This window comes from Bison bison, unplaced genomic scaffold (genome assembly GCF_000754665.1).
Source record: "Bison bison bison isolate TAMUID 2011002044 unplaced genomic scaffold, Bison_UMD1.0 scf7180017864268, whole genome shotgun sequence".
NCBI lineage: Eukaryota > Metazoa > Chordata > Mammalia > Artiodactyla > Bovidae > Bison > Bison bison.
In genome coordinates, this window is record NW_011494840.1 from 530,810 (window position 1) to 554,905 (window position 24,096).

The 24,096-nt window shown below is 38.8% G+C and overlaps 1 protein-coding gene across 2 annotated transcripts in view; it reads right to left on the reverse strand.

Moving 5' to 3' along the window:
• Positions 1 to 24,096, reverse strand: part of FAM135A (family with sequence similarity 135, member A) — a 153,737-nt gene that overhangs the window by 124,905 nt on the left and 4,736 nt on the right. For both annotated transcript variants that reach the window (XM_010848500.1, XM_010848498.1), the window contains exons 2-3: positions 8,095 to 8,184; positions 6,541 to 6,656 (exon numbers count right to left, since the gene is read on the reverse strand). In XM_010848500.1, coding sequence (XP_010846802.1) covers positions 6,541 to 6,617 — 77 coding nt within the window. In that variant the 5' untranslated portion in view covers positions 6,618 to 6,656; positions 8,095 to 8,184. The remainder of the gene's footprint in view (positions 1 to 6,540; positions 6,657 to 8,094; positions 8,185 to 24,096) is intronic.

The following is a 24,096-nucleotide window of genomic DNA, read 5'->3' on the forward strand; positions in this document are numbered from 1 at the left end:
CCTGGGATTTCTTTGGAAGGAATGATGCTAAAGCTGAAACTCCAGTACTTTGGCCACCTCATGCGAAGAGTTGACTCATTGGAAAAGATTCTGATGCTGGGAGGGATTGGGGGCAGGAGGAGAAGGGGACGACAGAGAATGAGATGGCTGGATGGCATCACTGACTCGATGGACGTGAGTTTGAGTGAACTCCAGGAGTTGGTGATGGGCAGGGAGGCCTGGCATGCTGCGATTCATGGGGTCGCAAAGAGTCAGATACAACTGAGAGACTGAACTGAACTGAATGCTAGTCCCAGTTTGCCAAGTGATGCTAGTGGTAAAGAATCTGCCTGCCAATGTAGGAGACGTAAGACATGTGAGTTCGATCCCTGGGTTGGGAAGATCCCCTGGAGGAGGGTATGACACCCCACTCCAGTATTCTTGCCTGGAGAATCCAATGCCAGAGAGCCTGGGGGGCTACAGTTCAAGGGGTCGCAAAGAGTCAGACATGACTATAGCAACTTAGCATCATGCATGCATGCAAGGCTAGTCCATTTGCCTCCTTCTGAAATGAATTAAAGTCAACTCCATTCTAAAAGCCATTCACTAATTCTAAAGCTGTGTTCTTTAAACTGTGGTATGTACACAGGTGCATCTTTGTGACATGTTATCAATCTGCAGTGAAATAAAATCAACCCTATCTCAGAGCACACAATTTTAGTTAGTCCTTTGTTTTTCTTTAAGCAAGACTTTCTCACTGAAGAAAGCAGCACAGTAATTTATATTTTGGCAAAAGTATTTCACCTTTTCTTGAATTAGTAACAAACTATGCAGATGAGTACGACAGATAGCAATATCCTAACGAATTCCAGAAAAAAAAGTTCTAATAATTTTTCAGTGGTCTCCAAAGAGAGGAAATTTCCCCCTCAGTTTAATACCTAACTTTAGTTGTTATATCTTCAATTTAATCCCACTTTCATATCCTTTATGCTGCTGGGAGCAGAAGTCCAAACAACAATCTTCCACGTATATTTAAAAAGCAAAATTTCCTCCCTGCTTTAAGCCCTCTTAAATGAATTTTGAAAGAGTCATTTGGGAAGACCACCATTATGAAATCATGTATTGCTAGTAAATAAACTCAAAACAAGGTAATTATACTGAGCTCTCATAGCACTCATTTATAAGACATACATCCACATACCATTAAATAACATCAAATTTATAATCAATGCTTTAGAGTCTCAATTTTGTTTTCCAGAGTTTACAATCTACCATATTTTTAAAAAGAACAGATTAAAATGAAAATAAAGGTAGTTTTTCTTTATATTGTTAGTATCTTGACTATTTGCTTACCATTAAGGAAACAATGATATAATTATGGTAAAAACGGACCTAATCAGACGTCACATGTTCTCTCTCTATGCCTGCCTGGAGTTTCAGTTCAGTCGCTCAGTCGTGTCTGACTGTTTGCAACCCCATGAATCGCAGCACACCAGGCCTCCCTTTCCATCATCAACTCCCAGAGTTCACTCAAACTCATGTCCATCAAGTCGGCGATGCCATCCAGCCATCTCATCCTCTGTCGTCCCCTTCTCCTCCTGCCCCCAATCCCTCCCAGCATCAGGGTTTTTTCCAATGAGTCAACTCTTCGCATGAGGTGCCCCAAGTACTGGAGTTTCAGCTTTAGCATCAGTCCTTCCAATGAACACTCAGGAGTGATGTCCTTTAGAATGGACTGGTTGGATCTCCTTGCAGTTCAAGGGACTCTCAAGAGTCTTCTCCAACACCACAGTTCAAAAGCATCAATTCTTCGGCGCTCAGCTTTCTTCACAGTCCAACTCTCACATCCATACATGACTACTGGAAAAACCATAGCCTTGACTAGACAGACCTTTGTTGGCAAAGTAATGTCTCTGCTTTTCAATATGCTATCTAGGTTGGTCATAACTTTCAATGAGTAAGCATCTTTTAATTTCATGGCTGCAGTCACCATCTGCAGTGATTTTGGAGCCCAGAAAAATAAAGTCTGACACTGTTTCTACTGTTTCCCCATCTATTTCCCATAAAGTGATGGGACCAGATGCCATGATCTTCGTTTTCTGAATGTTGAGCTTTAAGCCAACTTTCTCACTCTCCTCTTTCACTTTCATCAAGAGGCTCTTTAGTTCCTCTTCGCTTTCTCCCATAAGGGTGGTGTCATCTGCATATCTGAGGTGATTGCTATTTCTCCCGGCAATCTTGATTCCAGGTTGTGCTTCTTCCAGCCCAGCGTTTCTCATGATGTACTCTACATATAAGTTAAATAAGCAGGTGTCTAACTGCTTTCTTATCGTGTAACAACAGTGGCAAAGTTAAACACTCAGCCCTAGGGACGTGCAGGACAAGTACTGTTACCAAACACGCACAAGTGGTGCTTATTCACACTCCACTTCCATTTAGTTCCTGCTGGGCTATGACTCCAGCGCTATTCAGTTATTGATGTTATTTCTAAAACATCGAAGTAAAATACTCCACAGGACTGCAGGCAGATCTCATTTTATCACACTTCGGTTTACTACACCTTGTGGATCATGTGTTTTTTACGAAATGAAGTTTTGTGGTAACTCTGTGCTGAGCAGCCTATTGGTGCCATTTTCCCAACAGCATTTGCTCACTTTGTGTCTCTGTGCCACAGAAACTGTGGTCATTTTCAGAAAATTTCACTTTCATTGCTATTATATTTGCTATGGTGATCTGTGATAGTTAATCTTTGACGTGACTACTACAAAAAGATTATGCTTCACCGAAAGCTCAGATGATGGTTAGCATTTTCTAGCATTAAGGTACTTTTTACTTACAGTATGCACATTGTATTTTTAGACATAACAGACTACAGTTTATATAAACATCACGTTTATATGCATTGAGCAACCACAAACTTCACGTGACTTCACTGTGATACCCACTTTCCTGAGGTGTTCAGAAGCTGAACCTGCAGTATTTCTGAGGTCTGCCTCCATTTCATTACTTGAATTTTTAAGTTTCTCATCTCAGTCTCCTAAAAAGTCATTTCACATACAGAAAATAAACTGGAAAAGACATATTTTATTTACTAGCATTTAAATATAAATTTAAATAAATGTATCTGTTTATATACCAAAACTGACAATTACTTAACATTATAGCAAACACAAGCTCCAAGTTAACTGACTTATATGGCAAAGGCAGTAAAGGCACAATAAGAAGCATAAAGCAAAGATTTAAAAGGTAGGAACTAATTAAATCAGAATAGAAAAAAGACTAAATTATATCCTCAAAAACATTCTTACAAATAAACAAGTCAAGTAATATATCTAAAAACAATAAGCCTCTAATTACTAGATTTTTCAAAGATCAGTAACTACATTCTTCAAGAGTCCTCAATGGATGTGGAAACTAGATTGCAGAATAACAGAAAATAAATGAAAGCAGCAATCATACATGCTATGCTGATGATGGCTGACAGTAAGATGGAAGAGAAGTTCACTTAGACCGTATTTCCAGTTCCATATCTTCAATTATGAACTATCTCTACTTGGATCTTACCTCACACTCAACCTAACAAAATGATCCAACCTTAAATTCTACACTACGATCCCTTGTAACTTCATTATGTACATCAGTATCACTAATACTGTCCAAGTAAATGTGATGCAAAACTTCAGCATTATCATTTAAATTTTTTATTAAAAATTCCAAATTTGTAAAAAGTAGAGCAGTGAACTCAATCCCCACTGCCCATTTTCCACCAATAAAAAAGATTTTGCCACATTTGATTCATACGTAATTTTTTTCTTGCTGAGCTATTTCAAAGTAACCCTCGACATCATGTAAAGACATACCTCCACATACATATTTTTTAATGTTTTTTCTGTCTCTGCAATATCCTCCACATGGAATCAGTTATTAAATCCTACTCCTAATAACCTCATAGCTCAGTTGGTAAAGAATCCGCCTGCAATGCAGAAGACCCCAGTTCGATTCCTGGGTCAGGAAGATCCGCTGGAGAAGGGATAGGCTACCCACTCCAGTATTCTTAGGTTTCCCTGGTGGCTCAGCTGGTAAAGAATCCACCTGCAAGGCGAGAGACTTGGGTTTGATCCCTGGGTTGGGAAGATCCCCTGGAGAAGGGAAAAGCTACCCATTCCAGTATTCTGGCCTGAAGAATTCCAGGGACTGTGTAGTCCATGGGGTTGCAGAGTCAGATACAACTGAGCAACTTTTGCTTTCACTTAATAACCTCAAAAGGTCTTACAGAAATCAATAACAATCCCCCCAAAACATTAAAGTGCGTGGGAGACTTTTAAAGGTCCTCAGTTTTTTTTCACCCATCCTCGTATCCATGCCTCTCACAGTAAGATTCCCTTCAACAAGTAGGGTGCAGGTCCCCAGCCCTTTGGGCTGTCCTGACCACTTGTTTTAGGCAGTATGCTGTGGCAGAGAAGACAGTGAGCTAGTGCCAAGCCTAGGTCTTTTTGTAAGGTTTCTCTGTCTCTCTGGACTCCTGCCTCCTCAGTGAGAATAACACTGCAGGATGAGAGGTGATAGAGCAGAGATGAGTGCACCCAGGTGAGTCCATTCTATACCATGCAGCTCCCTGCCAGCCGACTGCGAGCGAGCCCAGCCAACCCAGATTAGCACAACCATCCAGCTGGTCCACAGATCTGTGAGCTGAAATAAATGTTTACCATTGTGATGCCACTGAGGCTTTGGGTTTTTGTTAGCTGCATTACTGTTGCAATAAATAACTAATACAGAAATTGGTACTAATAAAAACAAAATATGTGTCATTGACTTTGGGACCAAAGTAGTAGTTACAGTTACAAAGGCAAGAAAAATAATGAGGAAACTATATGAGACTTAAAAAACAGTGACCCATGTTTTGTAGTGATAAATTTTTGGTGACTATGCTTTCAAACAATAACTTAAAAGAAGTTAGACTGTATTTAAAAGAAACTTTTTGGCTTGAGCAAGCTAATTTTCTGGCAGAATGCTGAAAATGTCACCTGGTTGCTCCAAGCCATACAGTAAGGTTCTGCAAGAAAGAGATGAGCTAAAGAAACACCTGGTCATTTTATAAGCAGAATCTAGAGAAAACAGAGAGGAATCAAGACTTCCTGGTTTGGAAAATAAAACTTCATACAAAGATCTAATCAAGGGTGTGGCTGTTAATCCCTTTCTTAAGATCTCCAAAAGAGCTAAGGGCAGTGTCTAAGTAGACATTTTCAGCTTGACAAAAGGGCTTTTAGGAAGTTCAAGGGCAGGATCCCACAGAATTCTGATCTCTACACAGTAGTGATTCATCTAGAGAGCAGTCACGTCTCACTAAACAAGTGTGGGTGTGGGTTTCAGAGCATGGAATCAACCATGCCAAACACACAGAATTCCCATCAAGTTTTACAGAGGTTTCACTGGCCCAAGAGCCACCAGCCCAGCACTGGGAAGGCTCTGTGTCAGTGAGGGGACCCTGCACCTTCTGCTCACTTTCCTGGACTCCCCCTCTGCCAGGGGGACAAGCCCAGGCTGTCCTGCTGATGGGTGAGAGACCATGTGGTGCAGAGCACAGCTGTCTTTGTTTTTTCAACAAGATGGCAAAGCCGAGATAAACAATCAACAATAGGATTATTTCTTTCATCATCTCCCCAGTCATGGCCCTACCACTACCATCCCCAGCGTAGAGATTCAGGTTTATGTCCTGAGATATTGTGAGCCCCTCTACCCTGCCCCTGGGCCTCTATTTCTTCTGCCGGACCATCCATTCAGTATCATCATGCTCTCCATATGCCAGTAAGTACTAATTGTAATAATGGTGACCATGTCATCCATTCTTGGAAACCACCAGTAGCTACCCCAATCCCTAGTATCAACTCTCCTCCAGACAACAAAAGCCCTTCACAAACATAACCTCTCCTCTGCTGTCTTTTCTTCTGCAATTCTACCAGAAAATATCCAGCCTCTTAGGACTCTAAAATAACATGCTCATTCCTATTTCCAAGACTGGATTCACAATGTTTTCTCCCACCAAGAGGCTCTTTCACCTCATCCTCTCCCTATCACTCTTACCCATGCTTTGACCCTATCCCCCTGTCATGGGCCTTTCCTGACGTGCTACCAGAAAGAGGTCTTTCACTTCTGATTTCTAGAGCACTTTCTATATATACTTTTTAAAGAGTCATCATACTGTATTCCTACTAAGCTATTTTGTATATGTATATTGTGTGTGTATATTCTGCTTTTTTGAAAGCCCACACACTGTCATCTTTTAAAAAAGCAGAAATGAAATCTTTCTTATCAATTTTCAGTGAAGTCCTCTCAATGCTCAGCACAAATTCATAAGCATAAGTTAAATATATCCAGAATCTTCATTAAATCCATAGGAATAATACTCATTTATTTAGAAATAAAATTTCACTAAGAAAATCCTTGAACATAGCTCATTGTTTTCTTTATATATGCTCAAACAAAAGTATGTACTTAAATTTAAATGAAAACTGTACAATTTATCTTATGCAAAATACATAATTTTCACATTAAAATACAAACCCTCTCTGAAATAAATCCACATTGTAGAACTTGTTTAGCTCCACGGAGAATTCTACCATTGCTTGAACTTCAGTCATTTTTAGTTTATACTCAGAAGACAAATCTGGTAACAGCACCTTGGTTAAAGTAGGGGGAAAAAAATCATGAGAAGCACAAAAAAAATGCCAACTTACAAAATCACTAACATTAAACATATTTCAGAGTATGATATGCAGGCAGGAAATAAAAATGAAGACAATTCATTTAGTGCTCCTAACTTAGCTTGATCCGACTGTACAGCACCAGAATCTATACATATGTACTCACTATACATATATACTAAGGAAATACTAAACAGCACTACCCTAGAAGATCTGCCCTGTTTGAATGCTTTTCTAAGATTTGTTTCTCTTTGTGACAACTATGTGATAATAAATAATACAGCAAATTGTTCAAAGTAACTATTGACTTTATCATAGGTAAAAGGTAACTTTTTAAGAGAAAAATTAAGTTACCTAATTATTCTCTTCTAGTTCTACACTGCACTTCACATAAAGGCAACTCAGAGTCAAAAAAAGAATTAGCATTCTTTAATTTCCATTTAAATTTATGAAGCTTTTTCTCTGTCAGGTGAAGTTCTTAAATGACTGCTCACTTTTTAATTAAAAACAATTTCCCCCTCATTACAAAAGTCTAAAGTGTTCATTTTCAAGAGGTCAAAAAGAGAGAGACAAGCAAAAAAGAAAACATTTATAATTCTATCCACTGAAATACATACTTTGGTATATTTCTTTATATTTGTATATATATATTTGTACAATTTCTATAAAAGTAGGATCAAATTATGTATACATTTAATATAATCTGCTTATTTCATTTATTTTTACCAATATCTATGTTAATAACTATTATACCATGATGTTATAATTTAAACAATCTCCTATTGTTAGGTATTAATAGTTTAATAGTTTCCATCTTCACACCATTTCAAAAAGCATCACTGCAATCATCCTTATCAATAATACACACTTTAAAAAGCAATTTGATGTAGTAAGAAAGTGTTGAAAGACAATTCTGAGAGTCCTTATGTTTCTGCATGTCTTGCAAGCAGAGACACTGACTGCCTTTATTTCAGACTATTTTTCAAGGACACATGTTTAGCAAAGCGTCAGGAATCAGGGACAGTGTCTCATTCTGGAGTAAAGGGCAAATCTTTTTACTGTCCAGTGTGATAGAGATTAAGTCTCCTCTGAAGCATAAATCAGCAAGCTCACTGTCCCTCACGAAAGATTCAGGTCCCTCAGCTCAGGCGTCCTCTCATGTAACATAAACTACTCTTACGCAGGCTGCCTCGTACTCCAGCCACTGCTATTGCCCCGCATATAAACTGTCCTTTTCTCTGACCCAGGAGGAGTCTTGAGTCTTCTGCTGACATCCATGGTGCTTGGGAAGGCTAACTTGTTACTTGCAAGTGGGATAATATTGACCCTTCGCATTTCTTAAAACAGTTCTTCATAGAAATCTAGCAAATATTTTGATTATGAATTGAACACAAAAGAAATGCCATCGTCTTACCTCTGCTGATCAAAACTTCATTTTAATATCATTAAATAACCAATGCTGCACTTCCAGTTAGTGATTCTTGCTAAAATAATAGTGCTCCCCCTATGAGAAAGAAAAAATAACATCTCAAACAAAATAAGAGGCATACAAATGTCCATTTTAAGGAAACCTATGCTTTGTTACTTAGTACTTTCAATTTATCCAGAAGATCCATATCCATAAGGCTTAGGAATAAGGGTTAGAAATTTGTTTTCATTCAGTTTCACACATCAATAGTAACTATTATCTTTGTTATGATTCACCTGTGTACACTTCAAAGTACAATAATAAATAGAGGAGTATTTTCTTAGTTCAGTGGTTCAGAAACAATCCTCATGAATACCCAAAACAGTATAAGCTTTTCACTTTTTTAAGAATTTTCTGTTTATTTATTATTTTTGGCTGTGCTGGGTCTTTGCTGCTGTGCGTAGGTTTTCTCTAGTTGCAGCAAGTAAGGGCTACTCTCTAGTTGCGGTGCACGGGCTTCTCACTGTGGTGGCTTCTCTCACTGTGGAGCACAGGCTCTAGGCATGTGGGCTCAGCAGTTTTCACACATGGCTCAGCTGCCCCACAGCATGTGGAATCTTCCCGGACCAGGAACCGAGCCTGTGTCCCCTGCACTGGCAGGTGGATTCCCAACCCCTGGAACCACCAAGGAAGTCCTAAACTTATCAATGTTTAAGATGCAGAACTCACCATTTTAAAATATGCCATTCCCTTGGTAGAAGAAATGATTTTTGAAACTTCACACACACATAAATAGAGAGATATGAAACGTGTGTATATATACATACACACATATGCTATGAGCTATTTAAAATATTTTGACAAAAAAGGTGCCTGGATATACTGTGGATAGTTTTTTTTTCCACACTCCAAATATTTATTGCTTAAATTTAAAAGAAGTCTTTTGCCTTTGGTATAATTATTTTAGGTACTAAAAATGTTAGAATGAAAACCACATTCACACTTCTTCATAGATTTTTTTCTTCTTTCCATCATGTATATATAGACTTTACCACCTTCCTTAATTGTTAAAGCTTAATAATCAAAAGATTTTTATAGTAACTATTTCTAAGGAGATCAAAATGATACTGCCTTTATATATTTCCTGTTCATGGAAGTAGTCTCTTCTCTAAGACAGCTTCTCCTGTACATATATTCTTGTGTTCTAGCCCTGCCTGTGTCAAGTTTGGTTAGGTCTCTATGCCTTAACTTACTCAGAAATAAAATAGGTATTCAATCATTCAAACATTTATTGAACACTTACTAGAAGCTAGCAAATGCAAGAGGTCAAGGCCCCTGAGGTAAGTTCCCAACATCTCAAAAAGCTCACTAACCACCAGGAAGAGATTAATATAGATTAAGTACAGCACAATGATTAAAACAAGGCTTAGGATCTGAGTTCAAATCCAACATTTTGGTAGTTTACCTCTCAAGTCTTCATTTCCTTCAGGGAACATAGCATCTCTATCACCTGTATCAGTAGGCCTGTTATCTGAGCAAGAAATATCTTTTTTCCTCATGTATACCATTTCACTTTTGTAATCCCTTTACAGCAGCTTTTTCTTCAATACAGAAATTAATACCAGAATTAGAGAACTGTCATAACAAAATTCTAAAATATGTGGCACTGGCTAAGTCACTGGGTACCAGGCAACAGAGTAATAGGCAAAACTATTAAGAAAATAATGGTGACCCTGGTTATATTGGAGCAAAACATGCCAGAAACTGCTGCCGACAATAACTTACAGAACGTGGTGCCCATAAAAACCTCAGAACATCAAGGTAAGAATATGAAAAGAACCACAACATTCATGTGTGCCAGTGGTTCTTTGCTGCCTTTATTCAGGCAAGAACTGGCCAGTTGGCAACGAAAGATGGAAGGAAATAGAGTAGAAATGGGTCCCTGTAGTCAACTCCTTCAATATCTGCATTATTAGGAGATAAGATTATTAGTACTTTTCCCAAAGACTTCTATTAAGACATTTTTTTCAAAACAAACTTTTTATTGAAGTATAGTTGATTTAAAATGTTTTCACTTCAGATATACAGCAAAGTGACTCAATTACATATATATTCCTTTTCAGACTCTTTTCCATTATAATCCCTTACAAGATATTGAATATAGTTCCTTGTGCTATACAATAGGTCCTTGTTATTTATTTCATATATAGTGGTTTTTATATCTCCTATCCTAATCTCCTAATTTATTCCATTCTCCTCAACATTTCCCCTTTGGTTAAGATAAATTTGTTTTCTATGTGAGTCTATTTTTGTTTTGTGAATAAGTTCATTTGTATCTTTTTTTTTTTTTAGATTCCACATATAAGAGATATCATATGATTATCTGTCTTCCTCTATCTGACTTACTTCACTTAATATGATAATCTCTAGGTTCATCCATGTCTGCAAATGGCATTATTTCATTCTTTTTTATGGCATCACCAAGTCAATGGACTTTGTTTGGAGTTTGGGTAAACTCCGGGAGTCAGTGATCAATAGGGAGGCCTGGTGGGCTGCAGTCCATGGGGTCGCAGAGTTGGACACGACTGAGCGACTGTACTGAACTGAATATTCCAATGTATATATGTAACACATATTTATCCATTTATCTGTTGATGAACATTTAGATTGCTTCCATGTCTTGACTATCGTAAATAGCGCTGCTATGAAGAGTGAGTTGCATGCATCTTTTCAAATTAGAGTTTTCATCTTTTCCAGATATATGTGCAGAGTGGGACTGCTGGATTATATGGTAACTCTATTATTTTTAAGGAAACTCCATATTGTTCTCTATAGTGGCTGTACCAATTTACATTCGCATCAACACTGTAGAAGGGTTCCCTCTAATCCATGCCCTTGCAAACATTTACTGATGATGGCCATTCTGACTGGTGTGAGACAATACCTCATTGTAGTTTCTTTCTATTTTTTACTGAAGCATAGTTGATTTACGTTGTGTTAACTTCTATGGTATAGCAAAGTGACTCAGTTAAACACACATACATCCACTGTTTTTTGTTATGATTTATCTCAAGATAATGAGTATTATTTGTTCCCTGTGCCATACAGCAGGACCTTGTTGTTTCTCTACCCTGTATGTAATTGCTTGCATCTACTAACCCCAAACTCCCAGTCCATCCTTCCCCAAACCCTCCCACTTGGTACACAAATCTGTTCTATATGTCTATAGATAAGTTTAATTTTAAATTCCACATATAAGTGATATATGGTACATGTCTTTTTCTGACATACTTCACTTAGTATGGTAATCTCTAGTTGCATCCATGTTGCTGTAAATGGCCTTACTTCATTCCTTATGCTGAACAGTATGTCATCATATATATATGTATATGTAATACACACATATATATATTAATATACACACACATACCACATCTTCATCATTCATTCATCTGTCAATGGACATTTAAGTTGTTTCCATGTCTTGACTATTATAAACAGTGCTACTACAGAACATAAAGATGCATGTATCTTTTTGAATTATAGTTTTGTCTGGCTATATAGCCCAGGAGTGAGATTACTGGATCATATACTAATTCTATTTTTAGTTTTCTGGGGAACCTCCAGCCTGTTTTTCATAATTGCTGCACTAAGTTGCCAATCAGTGGGAATGCTTTCTCCACACCCTCTCTAGCATTTGTTATTTGTAAACTTTTTAATGATGGTCATTCTCATCAGTATGCAGTGGTATTTCATTGAGGTTTTGCTTTTCATTTCTCTAATGGCTGACAATGTTAAGATCTTTTCATTTGCCTATTGGCCACCTGCATGGCTCCTTTGGAGAAATGTCTGTTTAGGTCTTCTGACCGATTTTTTTTTTTTTGCTGTATCATATGAGTTGTTTGTATATTTTAGAAATTAGGCCCTTGTCAGTTGCATCGCTTGCAAATATTTTCTCTCATTTTGTAGTTAAATCTTTATTTTTTTATGGTTTCTTTTGCTGTGTAAAAGTTTCTAAGTTTCATTAGGTTCCATTTGTTTATTTTTGATTTATTAGAGTGTTTGGTCTGTTTTACGCTAGGAGTTTTATAGTATCCAAACTTACATTTAGGTCTTTAATCCATTTTGAGTCTACTTTTGTATATGGAGTTAGAGAATGCTGCAATTTCATTTTTTTACATGCAATTGCTCAGTTTTCTCAGCACACTTATTGAAGAGACTGTTTTTTCTCCTCTGTATATTCTTCTTCCTTTGTCATTGATTAATTGACATAAGAGTAAGGGTTTATATATAGGTTTTCTATCCTTTTTCATCAATCTATATGTCTGTTTTGGTGCCAGTACCATACTGTTTTGATTACTGTAGCTTTGTAGTATAGTCTGAAGTCAAGGAGTATGATTCCTTCAGCTCTGCTCTTCTTTCTCAAGATTTTTTGTATATTTGAGGTCTTTTGTGTTTTCATACACATCTTAAAATTTCTGTTCTAGAAAACCCTAACAATGCTACCAGTAAACTAATGGAACTCATCAATGAATTCAGTAAAGTTGCAGGGTACTAAATTAATATACAGAAATCTGTTGCTATTTCTATAGACAAAAGTGAACTATCAGAAAAGAAAATTAAGGAACAATCCCATTTATCATTGCATCAAAAAGAATAAAATGCCAAGCAATAAACCTACCTAAAAAGGCAAGATCTATACTCCAAAAACTCTAAGACACAGATGAAAGAAACGCATGTCAACAAAAACAGATGGAAACATATACCATGTTCTTGAATTAGAAGAATCAATATTGTTAAAATGACCTAAGGCCATGTACAGATTTAATGCAATCCTTATCAAATTACCAATGGCATTTTTCACAGAACTTTTAAGACTTCCTGATGAAACAAAGAAGTACAGCACTGTGGATAAGATTATATTAGGGTGCTGCCATCCCATTCAGCAATGCCTCCTGTTTCAGATGCCTTCAAGACAAAGAGAAAGTGCTGAGTGCACAGGAAAGCAATAAATAAGTCAGGCTTAAGAACCACAGCAGGAAAGAACTATTTTGCTATAGTCACTGGCACCAGAACTGAATGGAGACAAACACAAATGAACCCTACTATATTTTTGAGAGAACTGTATTTGTCAAAGATATTAAAAGCTAACCTGCAAACACCTATGACTGTGTAACTTGCAGGATGGCAAGCCTACCGTAGCACAAAGCTAACTATGAAAACTAGATGCCTTCCCAACTGGGAAAATTTTCAATACAAACTTCAGATGTGATCATGGAGGTTAACATAAGGAAGAAACACCCGGACAGCAAAGACAGGGGTCAGAGTACAATGAATATAGGCATTCTTACCAGAAGAGCTGCTATACCATTACTGCCCAGCATTACCCTCAACCAGTGACTTCTCTCATTGTTTGCTTACCCAAATGGAAAATTTTATTATTCTTTTCCTGTTTTTGATCCACCACTATATGTCAGGTGTATGTGGGAGGGGCAAGGGAGGAACAGTAACTGTGTTTTGTCTCCAGGTCACTGGACTTGCAGATCTAACAGGTGGATCTGCTCTCTCAGTTGGATTAATATAACAGTACGATGGATCCTGGATTGTCTGTCTCCTTTGGCAATGGGAACTGGAGTATTTTCGACAGGCAGGATGAACGATACACATGGATACTTTAGTAGGTGAACTGCAAGACTGTGGTTGACAACTTGTCATTTCTGTTTTCTTCTTCTTTTCCTGCTGAATGATGAGCAATCCTGAGATAACATTTCCCAACCAGCCCTGAGGCAAGTGTGGCTAATCCACCCTTTCCGTGGACTGCAAACTGAAGTCCGCAGACAGATATGTAATGTCTACCTCACTTGTTTAAAAGGAAATTCTTGGCTCTGGATTTCATTGCTTCCTTTTTCTACAGGCTGGAATACCTTCTTAATAGTGATCTAGTATCGACCACACAGATTCAGACAGAACTCTGAAAAATGGTAAAACAGAAAGATGGAAAAATTCTGGATTCTGGAATGGTTTCATAGAGCACAGACGTCAAATTTATCTAGACTGCTCAGATTTTCGTTTTATAACTCTTTATCACAGCAACTGTACCTAACCTATACCCTAAGTAATATGTCTTCCCTTCAGGCTATTTTCAAAGAAGCAGGCAAATGATCCTTTAAATTACGTATGTTAATTAATAATTATGTATTACATACAATAACAATAAAATAAAATGCTATATGACAATATACATGATTTGAAAATAATTCAAATCATCTTTCTTCCATTCCAAACCCCCAATGGCTTCCCACCATGTTCAGTAGCACTACCTTACAATGGCCTATATGACAACCTTACACAACCTGGTTCTTCCAACCACCTCTCTGACCTCATCTCCTAAGTTGGCCCACTCCAGTCACACTGCTTGCTATTTCTCAAACACACCAAAGAGATTAATGCTTCGGGGCTTTTGCAGTTTTGCAGTTGTTGCCTTGGACACTCGTCCCTCCAGGATATCCAAATGACTCACCTTTTACCTCTTAGTCTTGATTCACTGACTTCCCTGGTGGCTCAGACGGTAAAGCGTCTGCCGACAATACGGGAGACCCGGGTTCAACCCCTGGGTCGGGAAGATCTCCTGGAGAAGGAAATGGCAATCCACTCCAATATTCTTGCTTGGAATGGAAATCCCATGAACAGAGGGGCCTGGTAGGCTACAGTCCATGGGGTCACAAAGAGTCGGGCACAACTGAGTGACTTCACTTCACTTTCTTGATTCACTGAGTGACACAAGGCTGTGATCCATGGGATCAGTTTAGTTAGTTTTCTGTGATTCTTGTTTTCATTCTGTCTGCCCTCTGATGGATGAGGATGAGAAGCTTGCGGAAGCTTCCTGATTGGAAGTATTGGCTGTGGTGAAAATTGGGTCTTGCTTTGGTGAGCAAGGCCATGCTCAGTAACTCTTTGATCCAATTTTCTGTTGATGGGTGGGGCTGTGTTCCTTCCCTGTAATTTGGCCTGAGGTCAAACTATGGTAGGGGTAATGGTGAATTTCTGCAAAAGGACTTAGGTCAGCACCCATGGCTCCTAGGACTGTTGTAGTCAATGATACTGACCCCGTGACAGGCCACTGTCAACTCATATCTCCACTGGAGACTCCTGGACACTTTTAGGCAAGTCTGACTCAGTCTCTTATGGGGTCACTGCTCCTATCTCCTGGGTCCTGGTGCATAAAAGGTTTTGTTGTTCCCTCCAAGAGTCTGTTTCCCCAGTTCTGTGGAAGTTCTGTAATCAAATCCTGCTGACCTTCAAAGTCAGATTCCCTGGGGATATGCAGTTCCTCTGTTGGATCCCCAGGTTGGGAAATCTGTTGTGGAGCCTAGAACTTTTGCAACAGTGTGAGAACTTCTTTGGTATAATTGTTCTGATCACAAGGATTACAACCTTGTTTAACTCAATGAAACTCTGAGCCATGCTGTGAAGGGCCACCCAAGATGGATGGGACATGTTGGAGAGTTCGGACAAAACGTGGTGCACTGGAGAAGGGAACAGCAAACCACTTCAGCATTCTTACCCTGAGAACTCCATGAACAGTATGAAAAGGCAAAAAGATATGACACTGAAAGATGAACTCCCAAGGTCAGTAGGTGCTCAAGATGCTACTGCAGAAGAGCAAAGAAATAGCTCCAGAAAGAATGAAGAGGCTGAGACAAAGCGGAAACAATGTCCAGTTGTGGATGTGACTGGTGGTTAAAGTAAAATCTGATGCTGTAAAGAACAATACTGCACAGGAACCTGGAATGTTAGGTCCATGAATCAAGGTAAATTGAAAGTGGTCAAACAGCAGATGGCAAGAGTGAATTTTAGGAATCAGTGAACTCAAATGGACCAGGATAGGCAAATTTAATTCAGGTGACCATTATATCTACTACTGTGGACAAGAATCCCTAAGAAGAAATGGAGTAGCCATCATAGTCTTGGGTACAATCTCAAAATGACAGAATGACCTCAGTTCGTTTCCAACGCAAACCATTCAATATCATAGTAACATAAGGCCTTGCCCCAACTATTAATGCAGAAGAAGCTGAACGGTTCTGTGAAGATCTACAAGATCTTCTAAAACTAATACCAAAAAAAAAAAAAAGATGTCCTTTTCATCATAGGGGACTGGACTGCAAAAGTAGGAAGTCAAGAGCTACCTGGAGTAACAAGCAAGTTTGGCCTTGGAGTACAGAATGAAGCAAGGCAAAGGCTGACAGAGTTTTTTCAAGAGAACACACTGGTCATAGCAAATACCCTCCTCCAACAACACAAGAGAAGACTCTATATATGGACATCACCAGATGGTCAATACCAAAATCAGACTGAGTTTATTCTTTGCAGCCAAAGATGGAGAAGCTCTATACAGTCAGCAAAAACAAGACTTGAAGCTGACTCTGGCTCAGATCATGAACTCCTTATTGCCAAATTTAGACTTAAACTGAAGAAAGTAGGAAAAACCACTAGACCATTCAGGTATGACATATATCGAGTCCCTTATGATTATAGAGCAGAAGTGACAAAAAAGATTCAAGGGATTAGATCTGATAGACAAGAATGTCTGAGGAACTATGGACAGAGGTTTGTAATACTGTACAGGAGGTGGTGATCAAAACCATCCCTAAGAAAAAGAAATGCAAAAAGGCAAAATGGTTGTCTGAGGAGGCCTTACAAGTAGCTGAGAAAAGAAGAGAAGAGAAAGGCAAAGGAGAAAAGGAAAGATATTCCCATCTGAATGCAGAGTTCCAAAGAATAGCAAGGAGAGACAGGTAAGCCTTCCTAAAGTGAACAATGCAAAGAAATAGAGGAAAACAATAGAATGGAAAAGACTAGAGATCTCTTCAAGAAAATTAAGAGATACCAAGGGAACATTTCATGCAAAGATGGGCACAATAAAGGACAGAAACCTAAAGGCTGGGACCTAACAGAAGCAGAAGAGATTAATAAGAGGTGGCAAGAATACACAGAAAAACTATACAAAAAAGATCTTACATGACCCAGATAACCACAATGGTGTGATCACTCACCTAGAGCCAGACATCTTGGAGTGCGAAGTCACACAGGCCTTAGGAAGCATCACTACAAACAAAGCTAGCGGAGATGATGGAATTCCAGCTGAGTTATTCATATCCTAAAAGATGATGCTGTGAAAATGCTGTACTCAATATGTCAACAAATTTGGAAAACACAGCAGTGGCCACAGGACTGGGAAAGGTCAGTTTTCATTCTAATCCCAAAGAAGGGCTATGCCAAAGAATGTTCAAACTACTACACAGTTGCACTCATTTCACATGTTAGCAAAGTAATGCTCAAAATCAAGCTAGGCTTCAATAGTACGTGAACCAAGAACTTTCAGAGGTTCAAGCTGGATTTAGAAAAGGCAGAGAAACCAGAGATCACATTGCCAACACCCACTGGATCATAGCAAAAGAGAGATTTCCAGAAAACTCAAGATAATTTTTTTCAAGAAAATTCCAGAAAAACATCTACTTCTGTTTCATTGACGATGACAAGCCTTTGACTGTGTGGATCACAACAAAATGTGGAAAACTCTTCAAGAGATGGGAATACCAGACCCACCTTACCTGCTTCCTGAGAAACCTGTATGCAGGTCAAGAAGCAACAGTTAGAACCAGACATGGAACAGACTGGTTCCAAATGGGGAAAGCAATACGTCAAGGCTGTATATTGTCACCCTGCTTATTTAACTTATATGCAGAGTACATCGTGCAAAATGCCGGGTGGATGAAGCATAAGCTGAAATCAAGACTGCCAGGAGAATTATCAATAACCTCAGATATGCAGATGACACCACCCTTATGGCAGAAAGCGAAGAGGAACTAAAGAGCCTCTTGATGAAAGTGAAAGAGGAGAGAAAAAAAAGCTGGCTTAAAACTCAACATTCATCCATATGGCAAAACCAATACAATATTGTAAAGTTAAAAAATAAAATAAATTAAAAAAAAAAAAGGAAAAAAAAAACTCAATTCAGAAAACGAACATCATGGCATCAGGTCCCATGCTGCTGCTGCTGTTGCTGCTAAGTTGCTTCAGTCGTGTCCGACTCTGTGCGACCCCACAGACGGCAGCCCACCAAGCTCCCCCGTCCCTGGGATTCTCCAGGCAATGACTTCATGGCAAATAGATGGGGAAACAATGGAAACAGTGACAGACTTTATTTTCTTGGGCTCAAAAATCACTGCAGATGGTTACTGCAGCCATGAAATTAAAAGACGCTTGCTCCTTGGAAAAAAAGCCATGACAAACCTAGACATCCTAGAAAGCAGACACATTACTTTGCCGACAAAGGTCCATATAGTCAAAGCTATGGTTTTTCCAGTACAGATGTGAGAGTTGGACCGTAAATAAGTCTGAGCAGGGAAGAATTGATGCTTTTGAACTGTGGTACTGGAGAAGACTCTTTAGAGTCCCCTCAATTGCAGGGAGTTCAAACCAGTCTATTCTAAAGGAAATCAATCTTGAATTCTCACTGGAAGGACTGATGCTGAAGCTGAGGCTCCAATACTCTGGTCACCTGATGTGAAGAACTGACTCACTGGAAAAGACCCTGATGCTGGGGAAGACTGAAGGCAGGAGGAAAAGGGGACAACAGAGGACGAATGAGATGTTGGATGGCATCACCGACTCAATGGACATGATTCTGAGATGGTAAAGGAGAGGGAAGCCTAGTGTGCTGCAGTCCATGGGGTCACAAAGAGTCAGACATGACTGAGCAATTGAACAAAAATAATTTCATAAATATTAACTATTATTATTTTTATATTTAAATCGAATCAATTTGAAGAAAGGAATTATTACACTGATAAACTGAAAACAGACATGAATGAACAAATCTTTATGATAAAATTAATTACCAGTATAAAGTAATTTCCTTCACTTTTCCTCTCATATCTTGCTGCACTTTTTGTTCTTTAGTTGCTGCCTAATTTTTCTCAATTTATCCCTTTTTACTGACTATTCCCTAAGTGGAAACATACAGTACATGTACAGATACATACAGAGTAATACTAATAAATCTATTTTTCATCCCCCCCGCCAAAAAAAAACCCAAAAAGAATTATTTTTACACACTGATAGAAGAAAAAAATTCAAAGAAGAGACTAAAGGAAATGGAGAGTAAACAAGAGAGAAAGGAAAGAGAAATTCAGAGGACTCTCAGAGTCTAGGGGCTCTATGGGAATCTCTCCTATTCCCTGTTTTACGGGAAGGACTGCCACTCAGCTCGACACAGTCCTGGCTAGCCCAGCATGATCACAGGCTTCTAAATTTTCAAGTAGAAATTGAAAATGTTTTTTCTAAGAGTTTTCACCTAAATTTCTCCTAAATTTTAGATGTGGCTGACTAGTTAAAAAACAAACACAAATAAAACAAGCAAACAAAACCTGTGCAGTTAAAATCAAATTCCTCTACAGGGCAAATTCATTTCAAGTTTGTAATCTTCGACTTAGCATAGGTTTTCATGCCACTCAGTTCATTAGGCAAAGATCTTTCATCAAACAGGGAAGTTCTGGCCTGTTTTCTCTCAAGAGTAAAAGAAGCTCAAAGAGAGGACTTCTTTCCTTTTACCCAGACGTGCCTGGGAGACTTTCCACCGTCAGGAACTCCCTTCACCATGGCCCCTTTCACAGTCCGCTAGTAGGCTCAGATCTGTCACTTTCACCTGAGCCTGTGAAGCTGTAGGAACCCTGACTTATCTGAGACTGATCATCTGTTCTATTATCTTGGCCCTGGCAAAGTAGCCTAAACAGAGCAATCTGAGAGGTCTGTTCAAGTAGGCCCCTGGGTCATTTCCAAGGTCCCTAAGAAAGAACTTAGCTAAATAGACTATAACGCTCAACCCAAAGAAGCCACAGGGGAACCTCAAACAGGAACTGCCCTGATACGAAACGAGAACCGTTCGCTGAATGGCTCTGAGATCTGAGGAGATATTTCTCTGACAGTCAAAGCTGACAATCCCCTTGTAATACCTCAGGGAAAGACAGACTGCTCCCAAAGAAGCAAGATCATCTGTTGGTCTGAAAGACAGTTGGATCCTCAAGAGCCGGTCCATCCCATACCACGGCCACGAGCCACACGTGGTCAGTAATTTGATTTAGTGCACAATCAAAACTCAACTAGTATGACTGAAGAAATGCATTTAAAATTTTTACTTTTACATTTACATCCAAACACTGAAGCAGTGTAAATATTTTTTAATTAAATATAACTTTATTGCAGACAGGACTGTATTTTACTTAAACTGTTACAGATGTAGTTAGTAATTGAGATATGCTGTAGATGTACACACTGGGTTTCAGAGACTTAGTACACAAAAGAATGTAAATATCTCATTAATGTTTTTTATATTGACCACCTCTTGAAATACAGAGAAGAGAACGGCAACTCACTCCAGTATTCTTGCCTGGAGAATCCCATGGACAGAGGAGCCTGACAGGCTACAGTCCATAGGGTCACACAGAGTCAGACACAACTGAAGCAACTTAACATGTGTGCATCTTGAATAATATTTTGCATATATTGAATTAAATAAAATATATTATACAAATTAATTTTATCAGTTTGTTTTTATTTTTAAAAATGTAGCTCCTTGGACATGTTTTATTACACATCTCTCTCAGATTTCTACTGGACCTGAGCCTAAGAATGCCAATCCATCCCCCCAACCACTAGAGTGCACAGTAACTGTCCCCAAAACAGTGCTGGGTGCTTAAACACTTGGCCTAGCTTCTAAGACCAGGGCTGTTCACTCTCATCGGATCAGTTGAGACCTCCAGTATCTGCAAGGGGAGTCCAGGCATGGATATCTGGAAAAATATGGAAGATGCTCCTGTACCACCCACACCATCCTGAAACAACAGCTAACCATTCTGAACTTAGCCTGAACTCCTGATTGTTTCAGAAACCTAAAAAGAGGACACGGACATGTCTGAAACTGAGAGGCACAGCTCAGAGGTTCTTAAAATAGACTGGAGACCACAGGCAATGATGAGATCCTGTCTTAGAAATCAAAGAGTGAACAGCCTTGACTCTTGAACTACAAACCCAAAATAGATATCTTGAGGATGTTCCTTCTCCTAAAGCTGAGGGTAAACAAGCTAAACAAATTGGAGATTCCAGACACTCCCTTTGTCAACCCAAGAAATAAAGGGGCCACTTCTGTCGATTATGAAGCCAATGGCTCCAGCTTCTAAATCCCATTCCCAGGTTAGCAGTCATGGGACAAATGGGTTCAGAGCCTGTAATACTGACAGTCCAAATAATAATGTCCAGCTGTATGCAGAAGTTAGGTACTAAAGACACCATATAAGGCAAAAATCATCTATGGACCCACTTATCTGTAGAAAACCTCCACATTAGCAATCAATACATCATTTCTCAATGAGTAAAGCACATTCATTTTTTTCTTTCAGCTTTAGGGAAAAAATTCACTAGTTTTTCAGATGAACACTATATAATGTAGTAAACTTGCACTTAGGAGCCAAAGTGTACAAACACCTACATGTCTTTAAATGTTCACACTCAATGTAATGAGATGCTCACATTCAGACAGACACACAGGAACTGAAACCAAGTGAGGGAACATCAAGTTAAAGTCCAACCAGATAAGGGGCTCAACACTAGGCCAGACATCTAGGGACTGAGAGTGACATTGGGATCTGGGACCAGTGAAGAGAAGGGCATCTAACCTAACATGCACGTTTCAATTACAGTTTGTTAAATAGGAATACAATGGGAACAAAGAGATCTTTTAGATCCTAAGATCATTAGATCCTTTTAGAAGGTTAACTCAATCCATTTAATAATAGTCAATTTTGGGTCCATTCTGGGGGGGAGGGGGGTTTTCTCCCAATGAATAAGCAGGAAGCCCCAAAGAAGAGCACCCCATAAGCCTTCAGAATGCTGTTCTCATAACTTTGTGCATAATAAAATATTTCTGTAACATCCAAGTTCTGTGTGAGAGTAGGAAGATCCATCTCTTGGACAAAGTATCCTCAGCCACCACCTTTCCTAAGTACCACTCACTGAGGCCACAGCAGAACTCCAATACACAAAAGTCAGGCCCTTCAAGGCCCTCAAGCCTTTGAGCTAACCTTGATCAAGTCAAACCAGACAGCCATAAACTGAGAATAACCAGCCAGTGACGTCTAAAGAGTTGTACACCTGTAATCCTGCTATCTGGTGTAACTCTGGCCACCTCAATTGATTAAGTCTGCATTGGTTGGTTCAGTCTAAATATCTGGCCTATAGTCCTGTTTCTGGATTTACATTCAGTTTCCTTTTGGACTGACTGAGGTCTTGATACCCTGATCAGCTCTGAAAGCTCCCTCTTTCTGGAGCTAAACACACTACGCCACTGGATTACATCCTACTCTAAAATGGCCAAGTCACCTGGCACTCTCCTGACTCAGGATCACCATCACTCAGGTGGCTTTTAACCTTTTTGCCCTCACAATTATTCACACATGCAACACCCTTTCATCAGTAACATCTCTCATCTTAAAAGGTGATTTACAATAAAGAGGAGCTTAAAAGAATTGCTATGAATAAAGGGGACATGGAAAGTAAGGAAAATCACTGGTCTAGAATCTTTTGTTGTCATTTAATCACTCAACACAATAAACTCCTGAGGGCCATACACCATACTGCACAAGTTATATTTAGAAATATTTAAGAAAAGAATAGAGTACTAAGTTCTTCTCTTCTGGGGTGAGGGTAAGAGGGAGATCTTCCAGAGGAAAGATAAGCAGAAAACCTTGACAAACTATATTTTAAAAAGCTATATGTTTCCCTGTTGATACCAAATGTAGACCAAATAGCAGTATCAAATACAAACACTGAGAACTTTTTGGAGCTCTTACTTTTATACAAGTAGCTCTTATTAACATCACTTCATCTTATTCTCATATGAATGAAAGACCTATTATTATTTCATTTTACAGGTGAAGAAACTAAGGAGCAAAAAGTTTACACAACTCATCCAAGGTCACACGGTTAGAAAACAATGGAAAAAGCACAAAACCTTCGAAAGTGTCAAACTTCACAGCCTATATTTAAACTTATATAATTCTAAAGTCTATACCTTAATTGTTTTAGGAAACAGATTCAATAGTAACAAGCCATGAAATAAATATGCCCCTACTAAAAGAAAACCTGAAATCAGAATGCAATGCTGATTTAAAAAAATACACTTGATAAATTAACTATATTCTGTTTTCCTAACACCCAAAAAAGATGTCCTTTTCATTATAGGGGACTGGAATGCAAAAGTAGGAATTCAAGAAACACATGGAGTAACAGGCAAATTTGGCCTTGGAATATGGAATGAAGCAGGGAAAAGACTAATAGGGTTTTGCCAAGAAAATGCACTGGTCATAACAAACACCCTCTTCCAACAACACAAGAGAAGACTCTATACATGGACATCACCAGATGGTCAACACCAAAATCAGATTGATTATATTCTTTGCAGCCAAAGATGGAGAAGCTCTATACAGTCAGCAAAAACAAGACCAGGAGCTGACTGTGGCACAGACCATGAACTCCTTATTGCCAAATTCAGACTGAAATTGAAGAAAGTAGGGAAAACCACTAGACCATTCAGGTATGACCTAAATCAAATCCCTTATGATTATACAGTGGAAGTGAGAAATAGATTTAAGGACCTATATCTGATAGATAGAGTGCCTGATGAACTATGGAATGAGGTTCATGACATTGTACAGGAGACAGGGATCAAGACCATCCCCATGGAAAAGAAATGCAAAAAAGCAAAATGGCTGTCTGGGGAGGCCTTACAAATAGCTGAGAAAAGAAGAGAAGCGAAAAGCAAAGGAGAAAAGGAAAGATATAAGCATCCGAATGCAGAGTTCCAAAGAATAGCAAGGAGAGATAAGAAAGCCTTCCTCAGTGATCAATGCAAAGAAATAGAGGAAAACAACAGAACGGGAAAGACTAGAG